This window comes from Cygnus atratus, chromosome 8 (genome assembly GCF_013377495.2).
Source record: "Cygnus atratus isolate AKBS03 ecotype Queensland, Australia chromosome 8, CAtr_DNAZoo_HiC_assembly, whole genome shotgun sequence".
NCBI classification, from domain to species: Eukaryota; Metazoa; Chordata; class Aves; order Anseriformes; family Anatidae; genus Cygnus; species Cygnus atratus.
In genome coordinates this window covers 16,240,164-16,260,766 of record NC_066369.1, presented here as the reverse complement: position 1 = coordinate 16,260,766, position 20,603 = coordinate 16,240,164, and the positions used below count along the sequence as shown (strand labels likewise).

The 20,603-nt window shown below is 41.0% G+C and overlaps 1 protein-coding gene across 4 annotated transcripts in view; it reads left to right on the top strand.

The window, feature by feature from the left end:
* The window catches only part of RGL1 (ral guanine nucleotide dissociation stimulator like 1), an 80,858-nt gene that overhangs the window by 26,297 nt on the left and 33,958 nt on the right, over window positions 1-20,603 (top strand). The window contains exons 2-4 of one of the 4 annotated variants that reach the window (XM_050712181.1): window positions 2,551-2,602; window positions 2,715-2,759; window positions 14,625-14,702. In XM_050712181.1, the coding sequence (XP_050568138.1) occupies window positions 2,601-2,602; window positions 2,715-2,759; window positions 14,625-14,702 (125 nt within the window). In that variant the 5' untranslated portion in view covers window positions 2,551-2,600. Of the gene's footprint in view, window positions 1-1,813; window positions 1,977-2,550; window positions 2,760-14,624; window positions 14,703-20,603 lie in introns of all 4 variants that reach the window. The other 3 variants (XM_050712180.1, XM_035537326.2, XM_050712179.1) reach the window with 3 other exon arrangements.

The window sequence follows — 20,603 nt, the reverse complement described above, 5'->3', positions numbered from 1 at the left end:
TTCAAGATGCTCCCGTATCGTCCACTACTTCCTACACACACACAGGCACTTTTCTACTAAAACCTAGTGCCTGGAACCATTTCTTGCTAGAAGGTCTGGAACATTGTGGGGTACTGCTAGAAATAAATAATTATCCGTAGTATTTAGAGATGCTGAAGCTATTATTCCCATTTTCTACTCTGTTTTAGTAGGTTGTATTTTAATGTTATACCGAGAAATTGCTGGACCTTCTAAGCTGGGAAATGAGATGTCCTAGTGCAGGAGCAGCAGAGCTTTAGACTCATTAAGGATGTCTATATTGCTGAAGAGAAGAGTGGTTATCTGTGATAAACAATTGAAAAGGAATGGAAGTTAGTGCTCTTAATGTGAAATAGACAGGCTATCCGTTCCAAATTACTTCATAAATAGCTTATTTTTTTTCCTTTTTGTTTTGCCAGTATACCAATCCAGAGTCTTTAACACCTGTAAGTCATTAATGTGGTATCCTCAAATCTTTAGTCTAGTACCAAGGTGTTGTTCTAACATTTAGCCTCGTTTCTAACTCATCCCTTATCAGATAATTTCTGAAGCACAATCTCTGGTCAAAATGGCCTTGTGCCTGAACCTCATACTTAGTCCGGGAGGCGATTCTTCAGGGTGAATTTGAGACGTGTTGTCAAGGAGCCACACAGAAATCCAAAATATGGCTTAAATTGTTACTTGGGGAAGTATGTGGCATTGATCATTCTGCTCCCATTTGAACACGGACTCAATATTCAAAACCCAGAAGAGCTGTTAAATTGTAAAATGTTACTGTAAAGCTCCTCTGGGAAATCTGGCATGATGATATGGATCATCATCATCTTCAGGATGCAGAAGGAGCTGTTAGCTAGGTAAGGATGGCTGTGATTCAGAAGAGCATCATCACAGCAGTCCCAGCTGAAAGCTTGCTGTGAGTGCATATATGAGAAGGAAATCTGCAGAGCAATTATGCTACGCTGAAAATGGGTTGAACTCCTTGGTTTTTGTTTTAAGACTGAAGGAGAATTGATGACACAAAGACTAAGCTTGGTTCTTGTCTGTTCTTGCCAAGTAAAAGTTTATGTCTTGTAGTATTTTTCAACTGATATAATTAATCTAACCTAAACAGATTTAAGAATCGGTTTTCACAATCTTAAAATATTTCATGATGACATGATTTTTCCTTTGTATGATCGGGTTAATCCTAGATACATACGTATTTGCTTTGAACAGCACATTTTCTGAGCTCAGTGAATGTGAACAAGTTCATGTACAAAAATCATGGTGATGTCTGGGGATCTTTGACAGGGTTTTTCTTTTTGTTTGTGATTGCAAACCCTCGGGTAGGATGAGGCCATCTTTCTCTCAAGGGAAACAGCTTTTTTTTGTTACAGTATTGGTGCTGTGTGATTACAGTGATTAAATAGTCATTATGCATGTAATTGCGATCAAGGTAGTGGAGCAGGTGCGTCACAGCATGTTCTCAAACTGAGGACAGTTTGGTTCCTGTTAAGTAACAGCAGCAGAAGGGAAGCTGTACTATTCCTGATGCTGCCTCTGTAGGGCTCAGCCATTTCTATATCAGTGGTCTTGTTGAACATTCCACAGATAGCCTATTCAACCGGTAAAGAGAAATTGCCTCTTGTTTTTTTTTGTGTGTGTGTGTGTGTGTTATTTTTTTTTTGCTTGTATAGTTTATAATCCTGCTTTTAAGGCTTTTCATCACAGATAAGTATTTAAGTCAGTCACAAACATAATTTTTTGAATTGTCCTCTAAGTAGGAATTTTAAGGGAATGTTTCTTGTTCTTTCAGATGTGAAGCAGGCTATAAGCAGTAAAAGCAAATGCTGACAACAAAAAAAAACATCCACCCACCCCCCGCAACAACCAACCAAGCCAAAAAGCCCAAACGTGTGATTAGTTGACAAGTACTGTGACAACCAAGAACTGTAGGAGATAACTGAAGTGTTATAATGGCACGTTTGCAAGATGTCTTTGATACTTTCTTTGCTGTCGTGAAAGGCTTTGTGTCCGGATGTGCTCATGACCTTAGGTTTTGTATCAGCCCCAAGCTGGTATTTGCAGCAAAGGAATCAAAAGTTCTGACGCTAGTTTAACTGTGGTCAGTTTTAGTGCTTATTCAGAAGTTAAGTGAGACTGTGAATCACCGCTATTGTTTCCTCTAGCAAAAAATCAAAAAAACGATTAATCAAAGATTAACAAATCTTTGTGGGATAATGAACTTTCTGTTACATAATATATATGGTGGGATCACAAGATAACTTGATAGCAGTCAAAATATTAAATATTCTGTGGAACATGTCAGAGAAATCAACTTACTAAATAACCTCTGTTATTTGATACAGTGTTTGGTGAGCCCAAATCTACAAAATATAGTAATTAAATCTACAAAAAATAGTAACTAAAGATGGGCTACCAAATAACTGTCCCTGTGAAAAGATGAAATTTAATCTGTTTTAGTGTGATGGCTGTGTGAGTGATTTGGCTTCTGTCTGATTTTTGTGTTTTGTCTTTGCTTTAACTTTGTAGGTTGAAGGGGACCAGTTACCTCCAGGACATACTGTCAGCCAGTATGAAACATGTAAGATCAGGACAATAAAAGCTGGAACTTTGGAGAAACTTGTGGAGAACCTTCTGACAGCTTTTGGGGATAATGATTTTACCTACATCAGTATCTTTCTCTCAACATACAGGGGCTTTGCTTCTACTAAGGACGTACTAGAGCTTCTCCTTGACAGGTAAGAGCCAGTGGATGGTGGAATCTGAGCTGTCATTTATGTGACAGGGAGACGTCATAAATTTCTTCCATTACTTTCATTGGACGTGAACTGAATAACCCAATGGACAGATGGCAAGAATACTGCAAGATTCGGAATTCCAGTGTAGATATAAAATGTGTAAATGTATGCTGCTTATATTCTAATTCTCATCAAAGCCTGGTAGGAAAATATTCCCATGTCGGGAAAATGTGCCATGTCTGGCTGCTAGGGAACCAAACTGGGACCAGCACAAGAAAATTAACCTAGATTTAACACCCCCACACACACACACACACAAAAAAAAAGTGTGCTGCAAAGTCATACCTAGCATAGATTCATATGTTTTGCTGAGCACTAGCGTTTTCATAATTAGCTCTCGTTTTTTTGAGGCCTAATGATTTGAAACAGGGATTGTACAAATGTAGGCAAAAATGCACCATCCACTTCTGCTACTTCATATGAACATGCAGTCATGATTTTTTGGAACTCCTTGTACCAAAAAGGAACTCCTTGATGCCTCGATAGCTTTTATGGCAAGGCTTTTAAATCATGTCTGCTATATCTGTATAAAAGCTTAGAACATTTAACATTATTTTTCTCACCTGAAATTGTAATTGAGACGTGGCTAGGTCCAAGGTGATTTTTTTAATTTTTTTTATTTTTTGGAAGTATCATATTTATTTCATTTTCAAAACTGAATGATGTACAGAAACAGTTATTTTGGCATATAGCAGTTGAAGGACTGGCATTAGAACTCCTAGCTTTTCATTTTCTCTCTCCCACTAGGTAGATAAGGCGCAAGGCATGGATAAGTTATCTGTCCTTTTCCTTTATGTCTGAAAAGGAGCATAATACCACTTGTTTCATAGGAATGTTATGTGGCTCAGTTAATAATGTTATTGAAGTGCCTAACTGCCAGGCCTGCTGTGATTGTAATAATAACTGTGTTTGCTCAAATGCAGCAACTTCACAGCCAGGTAAGAAGTCAGATGAGGAAAGAGAAGCCATCCATGGAAGGAGACTGTACAGTTAGATGTACTACAGTGAGCTTTACTTCTCAGTCCATACAAATTGTGATGTAGGGCATAAAAAGCAACAAAAATCGATTGTGCATATAAGTAGGAATAAAAAGATGCTGAGGGATTCCTTCTTTTGAATGCGTAATTCTTTCTATACCCTCAGTTTTGGGTTTTATGTTTTGGACATATGCATCTTTTGAAGAATAGCATGTGAAAGGCACTGAGGTTGTGCAATTCTAGTAACATTAAAGCAGAGCTGGATGGCTGAATGACAATGTGTCATGAGAATCTCTGACTCCATAAGAATGTTAATTACCAAGGAGTCTCAAATTTGTCAGAGAAACCAGTAGTTGTATGCATCTACACTGTCACTTTCAACCAGTAATGTTTCCTATATAATTTAATTGAATTATTTTTTTAAAGATATGTTTCTGACAGAAGAAACTTTTTAAAATTTTGAATAAATAAAATAATAGCCTTTGCAATTATGTGTTGCCCAAAATGGCTATTTTAAATACTATTCCCCTAACAATGCTTTTTTTTTTCTCTGTGTTGGTGGATTGCCATACAGCTCTTTTGGGGTTCTTACAGATTGATCTGGGGAAATTTTCTTTCTGTAATCAATGAGAATTTGCAACTAGCTTATATAATGTGAATTAGTCAGCAAAGGTGGCTTTAAACCTGAAGCTACACACTTATCTTTTCAATTAAAGGCTCTTGCGTAAAACTCAAGTAACTTATTTTGTCTCTAGAAGTGTGTTCATATATTATGTTTAAGTGCTCAGAAAACATCTTTATGTGTGTTTGCCATCCAGTTCAACAGAAGTGTGGTGTTGTTTTTTTTTTGTTTTGTTTTTTAGTGATTTCTTTTCTTACTTGTCTGTTAGTGAGGTATTTTGGTAAGGCAAATAAATATCCCACCTGAGACTGTGACTTCATTTTCCAAATCACTCTACAAACACGCCTAAAAGTGTTTGCAACAGCCCCCGCCCTGAAGCCCCTCTGCTGTCAAAAGATTATAGAGACAAAGAGGGAGAGGAGTAGACTGTTAGGTGGATGTTTAGGAGTGTACCGAGGCAAAGAGAGAAGAAGGGTTTTACCCCACATGACAGTTTTGGAGTTTGAGCTTGGTTTTTACATGTCCATGTCTGGATATTTTTCACTCTGTTCAGGAGGCAGCAGCCTGCTACACAAAGAGCAGTACAAATATGGTTCTTATTTACTTGGCATAAATTATAAAAGGCCCCAAGTATCTGACAAGCAAATTCAGAATCTTTCATCAAGTCTATTAAGCTGGGTGACCACTGAAGTGATGGATTCAGGGAAATGTTCTTGGTCTGCGGAGGCTGCCTGGGCCCTTGATGGAGGGCTGGCTCTTCGGTGTGCGTGAAGCCCCTGCGCGTGAGTAGGAAAGGGCTCTCATGGTGCTGGCCCCGCTTGGTGTGCTGCTTGGCAGAGGACTTGGTGTAGGTAGCACTCTTATGGGACAGGTGATTGTTTCGTGCACAAGTGTTGTTTCTCTGCTGGAGGCCTGACCCTGCTAGGGTCGGTGGGCACTCTGGGTGGTTCTGCCAAAGGCCAAGCTGCTGGAGGGCTGGGATAAGAGGTCGATGTTGGGGCCCATCCTCTTTAACATCCTTATTGATGACTTGGATGAGGTAATTGAGTGCACCCTCAGTAAGTTTGCAGATGATACCAAGCTGGGGGGAAGTGTCGATCTGCCAGAGGGTAGGAAGGCCCTGCAGAGGGACCTGGCTTGTATCAGGAACAGTGCAGCCAGCAGGGCTAGGGAGGTGATTGTTCCCCTGTACTCAGCTCTGGTGAGGCCGCACCTCGAGTACTGTGTTCAGCTTTGGGCCCCTCACTACAAGGACATTGAGGCCGTGGAACGTGTCCAGAGAAGGGCCTGGAACACAAGTCCTGTGAGGAGTGGCTGAGGGCACTGGGGTTGTTTAGTCTGGGGAAGAGGAGGCTCAGGGGAGACCTCATTGCTCTATGCAACTCCCTGAAAGGAAGGTGTGGGGAGCTGGGGGTCGGCTTCTTCTCACAGGTAACTAGTGATAGGACTAGAGGGAATGGCCTCAAGTTGTGCCAGGGGAGGTTCAGGTTGGAAATGAGGAGACGTTTCTTCTCAGAAGGAGTGGTCAGGCATTGGAACGGGTTGCCCATGGAGGTGGTGCAGTCACCGTCCCTGGGGGTGTTCAAGGAAAGGTGGGTGATAGTGGTAGGGTGATGGTTGGACCAGATCATCTTGGAGGTCTTTTCCAACCTTAACGAATCTGTGATTCCAAGGCAGGGGAAGTGGCTATCGGCTGTGGTGCCGCTCCTTGAGCTTCTCTGCCTTTGATGTTTAATAGGAAGCATCACTCTCCAGAACTGTCGATTCAGCCCTTCAAAGAATACTGAAATAATTAAATAATCTCTCTGTAATTGAGGATTGAAGAATTTTAAACTTGAGATTGGGGACAAAGGGGGGGCACTGAAACAACAGTCCATCCTACAGTCAGTTAGCCTTGTTATGCTTTTGATTGTTTTGTGGTATTTCATCACTAGCCATTAAAATGTTCAAAATCTGCTAGGCTGCACTGCTATAAGGATGATGAAAAGTCTTTTGGGAATCCTGCTTTTGCACTGACATTAGTAAGTCCTCTAGATAAATGGTTCTGTTTTCTTTCTGTATTTTCCCCTAGAGAAAAGGATCATAGCAAACTAAAAATAGAAACGTACAAAATTAGTAAAACACCGAAGCCATAGAATCAGATACTCAAATATCAGGAATTTGAGCAAGGAAAGAAGTCAAGATCGTTATGAAGTTCATGCATCATGTGCTTTAGTTTCTACTTCTATGTAGTTTTTTGTGTTTTTTTTTTTGTTTGTTTTTTGTTTTTTTTTGAAATGTAGGCATTAATGATACGATTTTAAAAACAGCCTGGAGAAAGTAATTACTCATTCTCTGAGAATCACTGGTCATGAGACACCTAAACTCTTTGGGCTCCTGTGAAATGTAGTAAAGGTAGCTGTAAATTGTATAGTTGATGCAATTTAGCTCAGTTAACTCTGCAATTAAGTTCTTAATATTTTCATATCTGGGCATTACATCTGTAACATTACAGTTATATTGCAGCACAAAAGAAGTGGCATGTCTAATTTAAGAGTCTTTCTTTCATGTTCTCGGGCAGGTATCAGAGGAGCAAGAAAACCAGCATTGGTTAGGAAAGAAGTTGAGCAGACAGGACTAATTTCTTCGACAGAATTCTTAGCTTTGAAATCTGTGCATGGCTATTCTGTAATGGATGTAATTTGAGCGTTCAAGCAGAGAAACAGGAAAATAGGAGTCTTCTTCTGAAGACAAGGCCTTCGCTATTCATAGCCTTCTTGGCTGTTGATTGAGAGGAAAGATCCTGACCCGATGTTGTGCACTGCTGTGTCCTCATGGTCTTCTGGATTTGAAGAGATTGAGCTCCTGTCCCTTCAGAGCTTTTGGTAACACACTGCTGTGGCAGCAGCTCTGCTTTAAGAGAAGAACAACCCTGTGGGGTTGGCTTTGAGTGTATGAAGGGAGAATAGGGGAAGTTCAGATTGTTTGGGCAGTCAGGTTGTTTAGAGCAGCAGCAAGTCAGAAGGATAGGTGTCTGCCCTCCTCTTCCAATGTGGATTTAAAGAGGTGAAAATGTCATAAGAGGGCAAGAAAACACAGGGAAAAAAAATTATCCACAGAACAGAACTTACTTTTCTGAGCCCAATTCTGATCTCTCTCTGGCTTATATACCTCTCAGAGCAAATCATAACGTAGCCATCAGAAGAGGGGCATGTAGGCTGCTTGACCTTGTCAGTGTTATCCCCAGCTTTTTGTAATAAATGAAAGAATCCTCGGGAAATCCTAGGAGGTCACCACTTCCTTCCCCTCTCACAAATCTCAGGAGTATAATGTTTAAGAGTTCATGGATGTTTCTCTTGGTTTTTCAAATATCATGGATAATCCAGACTTTTATGGGTTGGGACAAAAGATAGATTCAATTTAAATTTAAAGTTAGAATGATTTACATGCAGCTGTGGAATATGAACCTGCAAAGAAAAACAGATGTTAAAAGGAAAAATAAAAAGAGAAATGGATAGTCATTGAATTTAACCAGCTCGGTTTTTGTCTTTATATTAGTGTAGAATAAATATCAAAGAGTTTACATTTTTGCAACTTTCTTGTTAGTAATACTTCTTAACAACAGTACAGAGACAAAGTTGGGTGTCAGTGCATAATCTTTGTTTATAAATACTTGTATTTTCTTTTCCAGTGAAGTCAAAAGGGATAACAAAGGCTCTCAGCAAAAGCAAGTAATATTTTTGGCATTAGTTGTCAATTCGAGCTTCACGTGGAGAGCTTGAACCCCATTTCTTATTCCTGGTGATAGAGCAGGCTTGTGGTGTAAGGGAACAACAGTGGCTGGCAGTGCTGAGCCCTTGTTGTTTGTTGGCATTAGGAAGAACAGCAACGTGGCCAACTCCAAAAAGGCCCATCCAGCTTTCTACAGGGGAGCAGCTCTGTGACACAGCGTGGGAGGGAGCAGCACCCGCATCTCCTAGCTGTGGGGTGTACTGTCCATGGGAATATATGCATTGACAGACTTGCCCAGAAATTCCTGTGGAAGCTGGGTAGCTCTCAGTGCAGTCAGTTCCCTTTGGATGTGCTGCAGATGCACCCCTTGCTGCGAGTGCCGCAGGGGTGTCTGCACAGATTCTGATTAAACAAAGAGTCCTGGGGCTCTTGGACAGGTGTCCTGGGAAGGCTGGATGTTTTATACCCTAAGCATGGGGAAAAATACTCATTAACCATTTGATGTGGTCTGCAGAGTATCCTGTCCAAGCAGTGCAAGCATTAACTGAATTTGGGGCATGAAACATTTATTCCGTCCCATAAAGCTGAAATGCTCTCCTCTGAGTGATAGAGGTGAATAAAAAAACATGCTGTATTTTAGAGAAACTTAAGTATTAGGACAGGAAAAAAAAAAAGAGTTCATTATAGGTGTGAATAATTCAGAATGATGTGCTTTCATTAAATAGGTTTGCACTGTGGTGATGTTTTGTGAAATCTGGGCAAGACCTTTTATGCAACTTGGGCCTTTCTGTGCTAAAGTAAGCAGTGGTCAGCTTGTAAGTATGTGAGGCTCTGCAGCCATTGGTGCTCAGGAGGAGCCTTTCTGGGCTGCACACTGCTGGCTTCATTTCTGGCCTGGCTGTGGAGGAGTTGGCAGTTATCTCCCTCCCAGCACGGCAGGACGAGGTAAAGGGACGCGCACGTTGCTTACAGTGCCTTAATTCCTCTTCACATGACATAGGGGGCCACCAGGAAGCCCTCCCAAAGCCAAAAACACATGGGTTCAGTTAGTGTGCGGCAGGAGTCACACAGTTGCATGGTGCTCCTGCTTGCAGTGTCTTGGGCTCCCACATCCTGTGCTGCTGTTGTCATCACAGAAATGCACAAACCGCCTGGGCAGAGAGAAATGTTTCTAAAGACACCGCATCCAGTGCAGTGAGTAGAGTCGCAGAAAATGTCAAGCAAGGCATATGAAAAGGTTTAAAATTGTTAAGAGAAAGTTCACAGTATTTTTAAGACAGATACAGTTCCCTCTGTATTGCTCAGAAGGGGCTTAATGGATTCTTAGAGCTTGTGGCAGTGGGCTTTAAATTGTGCTCTTTGGTAATTCCTGTTCTTTAATATAACCAGAGATGTGCTATTTGCTCTCTGAGTAACTTCTAGCATTTCTTGGAGACTGTGAATAAATCTCTTCTTTTTTTTTTCCTCCGCATGGCTTCAAATTAAATTTTTGCTTTTTATTAAATTTGAGACTGGAGCTCTACTCATTTTGGCTGCATTCAGTCTATAAAGGTGTGGTTTTTTAACGTAGAATGGAAGTCAAACTAAACAAAATCTTGGTCATTGGCTGGGACGTTGAAAAGTGAGGGGGATGACTTGTATTTTCAGACCTAATTAGGAGTAATTGGACAGCCCCATCCCTTTAGTATGCATGGAAGTTTGGCATCTAAACACACTAGACAGCTTTGAAAACCTGCCAAGTGTTTAACACTATGCATTCTGATATGGTCTCTTTGGTAGGAGTTGGTAGTAAAGTTAAAAAAAAATTAAAAAAAAAAAAATCTTGTCAGCATTTGGATGTGGAAATGCAGGATGGAAGTTCCTGGAAAGAGGCAAAGGGACTGGGAGGCTGAGCCAGGAGAAGATGAGCTGCTCCAGGCACCGGGTGTAGGAATACGGCCGGGTGCCCTTGCCCCAGCCTTCAGTCTCCCCCCTGCTACTGGCTGCACTGTGGAATCCAGTGCTCTCGAGTGCGATGGAAGCCAAAGGGATTTTGCTGTCCAGATGAGAGCAGATGCAAGCCAAGTTCCTCCCTTGTGTATTTTATTTTGTCATGGTAATCCCGTTCCTTGCAGCGGTGTTTAAAAGCAGGGCGACACTGTGCTTGCACAGTAGCATATAAAGTAGCCATTGGTCCCTGTCTCGAGGGGTTGACAGAGAAGGGAATCGAGGCTGTTCGGTGGGGAGCTGGAGCTGGGTAAGCCTAGCAGTATAATGGCAATAAGAGGTTAGTTTTACGTTTTCGGATCATTTCTTTTGCTAGAGGATGGCTTAATAAGAGGGTAAATAGAGAAGAAGGTGAAGGTGGAGAGTGGACATGGAGGAGATGGGCTTGAGGAGGACCTGGTTGGGTAGGACAGAATCAGGAGGCAAGTGTAAACTGAGGGCGCTGCACAAGCTGGGGAGTGTCCTTAGGCCACTCTGCACGAGGAGGGCAGAAATTGTCAGTCAAGAAAGTATGAAAAGGTAAAGAGAACTCTCCCAAAGCACCTGCTTTTGCTGTTTCTGTTTTTCCAGGCTCTGACGTCTCTGGGTGGTTACTTTCCAGTTTGTACCCCCCAGCCCCTGGCCACAGGTAGGGTGAACTGATGCATTGTGCCCAGCTTTCTCTGGGGTGTTTGTGCCATGTCTCCTGCACAATTCTCCCGAGGAGGAACGGTCTGAGCAGCTCGCCTTTCCGTTCCTTCCTCCAGCGCAGCAGTCTCTGGCTATGTCCAGAGCTTCTTCCCTCCTCACAGCCACCTCATGTCCACCATGGTTTAGGAGGCATGCAGGAACAGGTCCTTCACCAGCAGATCCAGATATTTTAGGATAGTAGTTTCATATGGCATTAGATTCACTGCTGTTGTTGTAGCTTTTATTCTTTCCTCTGTTGTTTTCCTGTATACCAGGTGGTTTGTACCAGCTGAAGAAGCGACTTCATTTCCATGATTCTGCATGTATAATTCAAAACACTTTACAATTCGTGCTGAATATCTGTGCTTCCGGTTATTTACGGCTTGCTTTGATGCTTACAAGCATTATTTAGAGCTTTGTTGGGCACTTCTGTAGAGAATCACCTTTTCTTCTTATTTCCTAGTCGCTCAGAGTATTTTCCTCCCTCTTGTTCCCTTCCCTTCTTAACAGAGATACAGGGGTGTGCTTTCTACTTTATTTTTCAGTACTTAAATATTCAGTACTGCCCATTACATTCTGGTCTCATTTGCTTAGTCAGTTCTTTTGAGTGGAGACTATAACTTCGCAAACACCAAGCAAGGCTGAAAAGTTCTGTGCGCTACAGGATCCTTTTGTTTCTCATGTCTCTTTTTGTATGCAAAGCATTCATACGAGACTGGGTAGTGAATGGCTCTTTGTCCAGGAGCTGGTGAGAACACAGCAGTGGAAGTCTGCAGAAATACTGTTCTTTGCATCAGATGTATCATTAACTCCTCCTAACCCATATTTGGTGGCCTGTTGTTCATGCAAAGCCCTTTTGGTGAGAGATAGGCAGGGGTTTACATTTGGCAAAGTGACAAAGTGTTATATACTTCTCAGGTTTTGCAGAGAAAATTGCATGCTTTCTATTACTGTGTTATAAATTTATGTTGCAAACATCAGCATGGGTATCTCTAGTGGGATTTAGATGCAAATGCCTAATGTTCTGCAAATACATATTTTATATTTGGCGCAATATTAGGATGGTGTTACTCTGAGTCATCTCAATAAAGTTTGCTCAAAGAACTGATGACAAGTTTTGAAAAGAGAATATAAAAATGTAATTGTTATTCAAGAACTGGAGCTTTCCTTGCTCAGTGGGGCGGGGGGGGAAATGTCTTTTGTATTGGCTAAGATCTATTTTAGTCATTTTTACCTAGCACATGGTAGTGGGGAGTGAAATCCTCTTCATTGAGCAACAGGGCAAGAGCAACTGCCGCAGCGTGTGATGCACATTGTATCAGCAGCAAGTCTCGGTTCTGTCCTGGGCAGTCATCACTGAGAAGGTGTCAGCAGAGTTCTCTAAATGTCCCCTGCCCCTGAGCCCCCATCTTTTTGCACCTTTTTGTTAAGATAGGTCACCCAGTGTTAAAATATTTGGAAATGCAGGGCAATCTGCAGGCCTACAAGTGCAAATATTGAAGCCAATAGAGTTAAATAAAAATAGGTTGAACTTTACACTTCAGCGTAGTGAATTGATGGGCTTCATGGAGGTGTTTAGCAGCATTGTTCTAAGGCTTCTCTGATTTATTTTGTCCTTGCAGTAAAGCAGTGGTACCTCAAGCAGTGAATTGCGTTCACTTTGAATTGGAAAGGGTGTGACTGGGACCTGAGAGAGGCCAGGTATGATTTAGTGGTGAATTCGGGCACAGTAGAGTCAGAAAGAAGAGGTCTGTTCAATTTTACCTCTTCAAGAGTGCTGATCTCAATAAAAGGAGCATGGATAGGGCATGATAATGCTTGGGAAACACAGAAGAAAGCGGAGAGGACATTGATGCACCAAAAAAATTCAGAACAAATTTGACATTCGTTCTTCTACCAAGTAGTGATTCCTCTGTGAATGCTTCTGCTAGGATTCACTGTGATCCTGAGGAGATCAAGGGGTTAGTCAACATGTTTAGAAGTGGATTCTTACCCCATTGTCAGTTTGGCTAAGCATGTTTTTCTTTAGATGTTTGGGTTAGATGTGTAAAATCACAATGGTGAAATGGCTTATCCTGTGTGTACCTCCACGGCTAAGGACCCTTTCAATTTTTAGAAGTCCTTAAAGCCTTCTCTCGTGCTGCTGCAGTCCTACAGGATCAGCAGGATTGTTTCTTTATAACTGAGAAGAATTTGTGCCCTTCAAAACCTAAGCTTGCAAGTTTTTATGCACGTAGTATGCTTTTTTACCTGGGCAGAAAAATGCTGTGATATCTGAAGTCTTCGCCTCTGGTCTAGGATCTTGCACTGCATGAGGGACAGTGTAGTGGTCAGAGTAAGCTACTGGGGTCAAGCAGCCATGTTCTTGTTCTCAGCTTTGCTACAGATACACGGTAACAACTCGAGCAAATCCTTTTCTGTTATGGCTACCTGCAGTGTAGCTGGAGATGCAGGGTCTATTTTTAAACGATGCAAGTTGTCTTACCACAATACTCTCAAGGTTAAGTAAGCCCAAATTGGCCTTCTTACAATTGTGGCCATGCTGCTGCTATCTGAGGGGTTACTTGTTTACGTTCAGTAGTTTGGGTTTACTTTGCAACACGCTGGAATGAGCAGTGTATTCAGACCAGTGATCTCTGCCTCAGCTCCCCATCCATAGTGGAATACTCCAACATAAAACCTTTGTCATAAGATTGTTGAAACTTCGCTTATTATTTTAAAGTGTTGTGAAGTTTTGAGATTGAGAGCCATGACAGGGCAGAATATCAGTATGAGGGTGGGGGATGGGGATGCTAAAACATGTTCTTTACAATCTTCCTGTACTGATCTGCAGCTCTTACATATGAAGCCTTAGACTGATACTTTAGAGAGCATAAAACTACCATCTCTTATTTCTGTCCTTCAAGACAAAACACCTTGGATGAATTCATTGCAGTTCTGCCATGAACCTTCCCTATACAAACTAACAGCCCCCTATATTTTCTTTGTCTGATGCTCCTAGAATGTTGTAGCACAGTTAAAGATGCACTTGTTCTCCTAGCTATTCAGATTAATTGCGGGTGCCTGACTAACACAGTTATTCAAGCACAGAATGTGTAAAATCAGCTCGTCTTATTCTGAACTGGGAGTAATTGTGCCTCCGCTAAAGCTGGCTGTAAGGAGTCATTAAATTCTTTATGGTGCTGTGTATCTGAAGCAATAGGTACTCCCATTGAAAATGAAGTGCATAATCCTGCCTGCAAGGCACATGCATTACGTATGTACATAAGAGATTTTGCTTTATGCTGTTGGAGCTGCACCTCTGTTTTCTTCTTTTCCAGTGGCATTTTCACAGAGCTGTGGACCATTCCCCCTCATGGCAACTGTGTCAAGATTTTTGGCACAAGTAGGCAATTGCCACCTAGAAAAACTTGCGTGAAATCACACCTGGAGTTGGAAGGAATGGCAAATACTAGAGAAACAGAAATTGAGTCAGAAAAAGTGGTTTGTACAGCCTTATTGCACACTGGCATATCACTCTGGGAACTGATGGCATGAAAACTGATAGAGAGGGTCCTGGAGCTTTGAGCAAAGAAATTGTTTTGGTTGCTTCCTCCCATGTGCAGGCTTCTTCATATGAATTAACAAGTTAGGTTTGAAAATATTGGTCGTCTCTTTAGGAACTTTCTGCTCCTTAATGAAGCAAGCTTCAAGCTCCATAGTTTTGCCAACTGTTAGATCCCATGTTTGTAGTTCAAGCTAGAAACACTTTTTAGTTGTGATAATTGTGTAAGAACTATATTACTTGGGCTTTGTTTTTATTCAGTAGAAGTTCCTCTAAACACCTATCTCATTTTTCAGGTATGGAAACCTGGAGACCTTAAGCTGTGAAGAAGTTGGGAGCCAGAATTCCTCCGGATCCAAAACAGTAGTCAGGAAGTAAGTGTGGTTTTGCACAGTACTGCGAGACTCAGTCAGAAGTCAGTATTGGAGGAGGATGTGGGCAGCATAGCTGTTGTTTCATTTGAAAATTCACAGTACTGTTTGCTTGCTTAAACAAGCTTGTTTAAAAGCCACATATCAACAGTCATATGGAGACATATCCAATGGTATAACCCAGAGATTTGTCAGTCAGGGAAATTGTCTTGTATTTGAACAAGAGAGGAATGCATCCAGGCCAACATTTTGTTGATTAAACAAACAAGGAGTGTTTGTTTTCCCTGCCTTATCTGTAGCAGTAAATGGTTATCGCTTATGACTGATTTTATTGTGCATTACAACGCAATAGTCTGCATCTGCAGACTAAAGCTGAGGTTGTTTCGGGCAACATGTGTATGCATGCACCTTCTTCATTAGCTCCCCTATGATTCATAGGGTTGCTTTCTGAGTGAAATTTAAATTCTGATGTCACCCTATGTTGCAAGAAAAATAGCAAAGCTCTTTTGGAATGTGGTTTAAATGGAAAAAAGTGGTTTGGTTATTATCCTCCTAGCATCATATAAAACTGCATTTTGTCTTTAGACATTGGGTGTTAAATTTGTACTTCGACATCTGTATGATGTGTGGTTTGCATGCGCTGTGGCAATAAAAAGTATCTAAGTGGTTATGTTTGATTACAGTATGTGGAGAAGCTTGATTCTTGTCAGCATCACTCATGATTGTTTTTCTATAATTCTGTCTCATCTTCTATCGGTTTAAAAAAAAACCTTACAGTCTTTTCTCAGTGCACTGACTTGGCAAGGAGTAATTGAAGAAGAGGCCTCAGAACTTTAGTTTCTGTTCATTTTGAAATAGAAGAAAATGTTGATTTATATATTTTTTTTATCACGTGAAATACACAGTCCCGTCAAGACTGAGAAATACAGTACAGTATTTTCATTTCTAGGATTCAGGCAGATTGTTGATTCAAATCACATCCTTTCCTAAAATAATGAGCCTGTCCTTCACACTGCTTACCTCTCTGCATTTCAGATGGCATATGTGTTTTGGACAGGGAGTTTTGAGTCTGGTGTAAAATGGTTCCAATGTCCCCAGTCCAGAAATTTTCCTTTAACATACCCAACACCTTCCTGTCCTTCACTGTCTGAATGTAGTGGTCAGATAGTAGGGTCACTTTGCCTTCTGTCATCCATGTAGAAATTGTTTTGTTTAACCACCATGAATAAATTGGTAAAAGCCCCCTTGTCTGTGAGCGTTTCAATAACTTTCTCTGAAAACACAAGCAATTATGCTTGATTGAATGCAGAAGAAATGTAGAGCTTAATTAATGTTTATAAATGATAAAGGATTCTCAAAAAAGGCTTTAGTTAGTCTAATGCAAAATATTAGTGCGTGTTACTTTATTTATTTATTTACTTAGTATTTTTAACACTGCAGACACAAAGCTACAAGCTCTAATGGTTTGGGCTGTTCCTCTTGCCCCATGAGACTCAACACCGGAGCCCAATTCTCTGATTGTTTCCTGGTTGGCATAAGAGAGAGCTGTTAACACTTTCCTCCCATTTTGCCATGAAGAACCCATCAAAGAACAGGTGATAATTAAATCTTGGTCATAAGAACCAAGAAGGCAGAAGAGTGCTGTAGGTGAAGGAAATAATAGCCAGCCAGCAGGTTCCTACACTGTCATCCAAAATAAACTCTTAAGGACTCTTCCTACTTTGGGCAGGCCATTTGACTTCCCCATAAAATATGAGCTAAAGCAGTACCTTTCTTGCAAAATAGATTAAGGATTTATACTGAAGATGTGGAAGATGCTTTCACCAATATAAACCATGTCAGGATTAATCCCCCCACCTTTCCACAGACTTGAAGGAGCTTGATTATGAGATGGAGAGAAAACAGGTGGAAGTAATCGTGATATTAGTGTCACTCAGGCTGTGGGCAAAACATCAATTCGATGTTGTGTCTGAAGGTGAGGGTGCAACTGAAATGCCATTTAGTAGGAACATATTGTCTGTGTTTGTTTGTGCTTTTATATTTTAAAAGCAAAATTGTTTTTCTACTGACATGCACGTAGTCTGTCATTCACCCCGGGCCTAGCTGCTTCCTGCTGCATCCCTGCTGCCTTCCCTTTATCATGCACCATCTTCATGCAGTCAGCAAATGACAAAAGTATGGGGTATGTCTTCTAGTTCTCACAGTAGCACAACTTCTGATGAGTTTATCTGACCCAATTTTCATTAATATATTCAGCACAGCTGATGAATCCTTTGGCCCTCATGAAAAATCTTTATCTTTTATGTCTAAATTAGATACCTGTTACCCAACTACTTGTTTATAGAAAGCTCAATAATGAAGTTATCAACAAAGTAATTTACATGGCATGTGCACATTTTAACAGATCCTGTATAAATGTGAATTCATTTTCCTGACCTAAAAGTCTCCATTACCTGTCAGTTGCTCTGGCTACTTGTCTCTTAGCTATGATTAATGCTATCTGGAAAAGAGGCTGGAAAAGAGTCCTGTTGTGAAACACGTAGTTCAGGTTTTCTCTTGTCTGGGGATAATTCCAATAGAGTTGCATGATATAGGTGTGTTCTCAGTTTTATAGGAGTTGGAGAAATGTTATTTCTTGCCTTTAACTCTGCCTTTGTCAGAGGAAAAACATCTCTTGGGAAGTCCCACAGCCTGTGGCCAGGGCTCTTCTGCATGCATCAGACTCCCATTGTGACAATTCTGGTGTTTGAATGCTCCATTTGAGGCATTAGAAATCTAAATCATTTCCACTGGTTTGACACACACATACACACACAAAGCTACAGAAATGAAAACACAATGCTGAGAAGAGAATTCGTGACTCTAAATATCTCATGGAGCTTTAAAAAACGATAGGGGTTTCTGCAAAATCTTATGTATGAGAGGATTTTTGTCATATTTGGTATACTGTAAGCCCACTGTTTACTACTTTCTATGTTGAAACTCCCTGTTCGTTTTGTACTTGTGGTATAGAGCTATGATATATTTTGAGAAGGAAAGTGTCTGATGTACGTGAATTTCTTTTACCGTTTCATTATTCCACCTAGTGCTAATATAGCTAAGAACCTGCAAGCCCTACGCTAGGGCTTGAGCACTTGTGGCACAGTACCGTTTGAGAGGCTTGTGGGAGCTATAAACTATCCTTGTGTTTCTAAATTCTGGGTCTGAGCCAGCAGTTACTTCTCACACTTGTTTCAGTGACACAGAGTTGTTACTGACCTGAGATGACTTCTGCTAGGCTCGAAACCTGCCTTCTGAGGATCCTTTCTGCCACGGGGATTTTCTCCTGTGCACATAAGCATCATTCCTATCATTTTTGGGCCACAGGAGTGCTCAAAGATTTATTTTTTTGTTCAACAGGGATCTGACTTAATTCTGTTTAACACAAAATGTCTTTCGGGATTTTTATTATTACTGCCATTTTCTTTAAAACTGTATTCAGCAGTATGCAGTTAAAACAAGGGTACAGTAGTTCTGTAACTTTAAAAAGATCTAAACAATGTTGGAATGATGATTAAGCTTTGACCAGTGAAATATTTTGTGACCTTAATAAAACTGCCTTGCATGTATTTTTTTTTAGGATCAAGTCCCAGCGTAGATTTCATGTTCAGTAGCTTGCTTTCCACAGTTCTCACTGCTCTTAGTCAGCCAGAAAGTTTGTGATCTCAGTATGAAAGAATACAGTTCAGAAAGGTCACATACTCCAGTGCATTGTCTGAGTTAGACGGACTTCAGCCCGTGTTCCCAGAAATCCGATGCTATGCCTCTCTTAGTTGTCTGATAAGGGAGTCGTGAGGAGTAACTTCCTTGACCCTCTGTCTCCTGTTATTAGCAGTCCTTTTTATTATTCTTCCTTGCATCATGTAAACAAAACCTCCAGGGGCTGATTCTCAGGTCAGGGTGCCTTTGTGTCGAGGTAGGACGGAGTGGCTTCCTCGTCTTTGTTGGGTGGTCCTTGTCTTCGGAGTTCTCTGTCTTCGTTGCTTGCTTTTTAGCTGAGGACTCCTGCTGACTTTCAAAAATAAATAGATATAACAAGTCAGAACACATAGATCTAATACCTAGATATAACACATTCAGAATAAAACCATACATGTGCTAAATATAATGAAAATTTATCAGTATGATGATGGGAAATTTAAATGAGATAATCATGTCTGAAAGATTTCAATCCCCTTGACATGTTCTGGGAAGGGAGTCAGCTAGGCAAGCAATTAAGGCTGTTTGAGGACTTCAGTCTTCATGAAACTGTTGTGTGCGTTGCATGTGAGATAGTTAGAAACAATGCTTTTGGTGATATGGCCTGATCACTGTAATCTCTGGTCCCCATAGTAGGAGAGCTCCTCAGTTAACTTTTAACTCACTGCTAAAAGGTTGAGTTTTCTGTGCAAAGTGTTCTATGAAAAACTTGTGCCTTGTTTCCATCCCCATACTAAAAGATGGTGTTAAATTTGATTTCTGGGCAATCGGTGCTGGCAGACAACTAACAATTCAAAGAGTTGATGTACTGCAGGAGCGGAACACTTCTTTCCCATAAGATAGGTACTAATACCTGGCTGGAGCTGGAGGAGGGCAGAGAAAGAACCCTAAAGCCTTTGAAGTACAAAGTATTGTAGCAGCCTGTACCTCTGGGGACTTGCCTGTGCAACGTTATAAAATTTAAAGGGGAGGATTCTTAAAGAACTCAGGTCAGCTGGCTGGGAAGCAGGAACAGTAAAAGAGATTTAAGCCCTCAACCTCTCTTTCTTCTACAGTCCCAGGCACTGAGGTGGCTGAGTCCTGAGGCTTTTAAATCCTGAATGAGCTCAAGTAACAGTAAAAGTCCTTTCAAGCCTCCTCTTGAAGCATAAGGTTATAGTTTCCGTTCGCTACTGGCTTCGCTTGGCTTATCCGGAGTGCATTGGTTGTGAATGACAGGCCACAGAAATGAATCAAAATACTTGGGGCTTTTTTGTTGTCTTGAATGTCATCTCCTAGTTGCATCTGCTTTATTATCAAAATGTGGAATTTATTTGTTATTAAAACTTGGAATGTGGCATGTGATTGGAAACTACAGACAAAGCAACTCAAAGCTAAACTGAAATCTCATTGTTTTATTCCACAGCAATCGGACAAAACAGTTCAAATAAAGAAAATTAAGGAACTACTCAGTTACCACATGTTTGCCCTTGCATGTTTACCCTTCTGCTTCTTCATTAAAATAGCGAATACCGAAACTTAAAATGTCCTACTGCAGTATTTGGAGTTTGTCAGAGGGATAAACAAACATTGTCCCATGGCTTCTTGTGCATTTAGACTGTTCTGACAGAAAGCTCGTCTTTTGCTTCCAACTGAGGTTAGCAGCCCTGCTGGAAAGCAGAATGTGCAGATGCAGTACTGCAGAAATAAAAATGGGCCTGAAACTTTGTACTCCAGGAGAACAGACACCAAAGGAATGTGAGACAAATGGAATAAAATTCGCTGGAAGTTTCTGATGCCTTGGGAAATCCATGGTGGGAAGCAGTTAAGATTCATTTGGGAGAGCAACAGTCAGCGTTCATTCCAGTAAAGCCAATTAAGCTAAAACAACAGCAGAAACCAATGCGGTTACATGAGAAGCAGTCAAATACAGGGCAGTATAAGCAACAGAAGAGGGGGAGAGTTATGAAAACAACCAGAACCAAGCAAAAAGAATAATTAAAAGAGCAAAGAAAAATAACGATTGGCATCTCAGTTAAAACAGAGTAACTACAGAGCTGTTCCCTTAGTGACTTCATGTGTCCCACAGAAAGATCTGCGGTATACTGTTCAGCCAGACATTCTCAGATCAAGAGAAGAGCAGAGCATTTGCTACAAGCCACTAGCAAGTTATTTGTAAACAGGCTG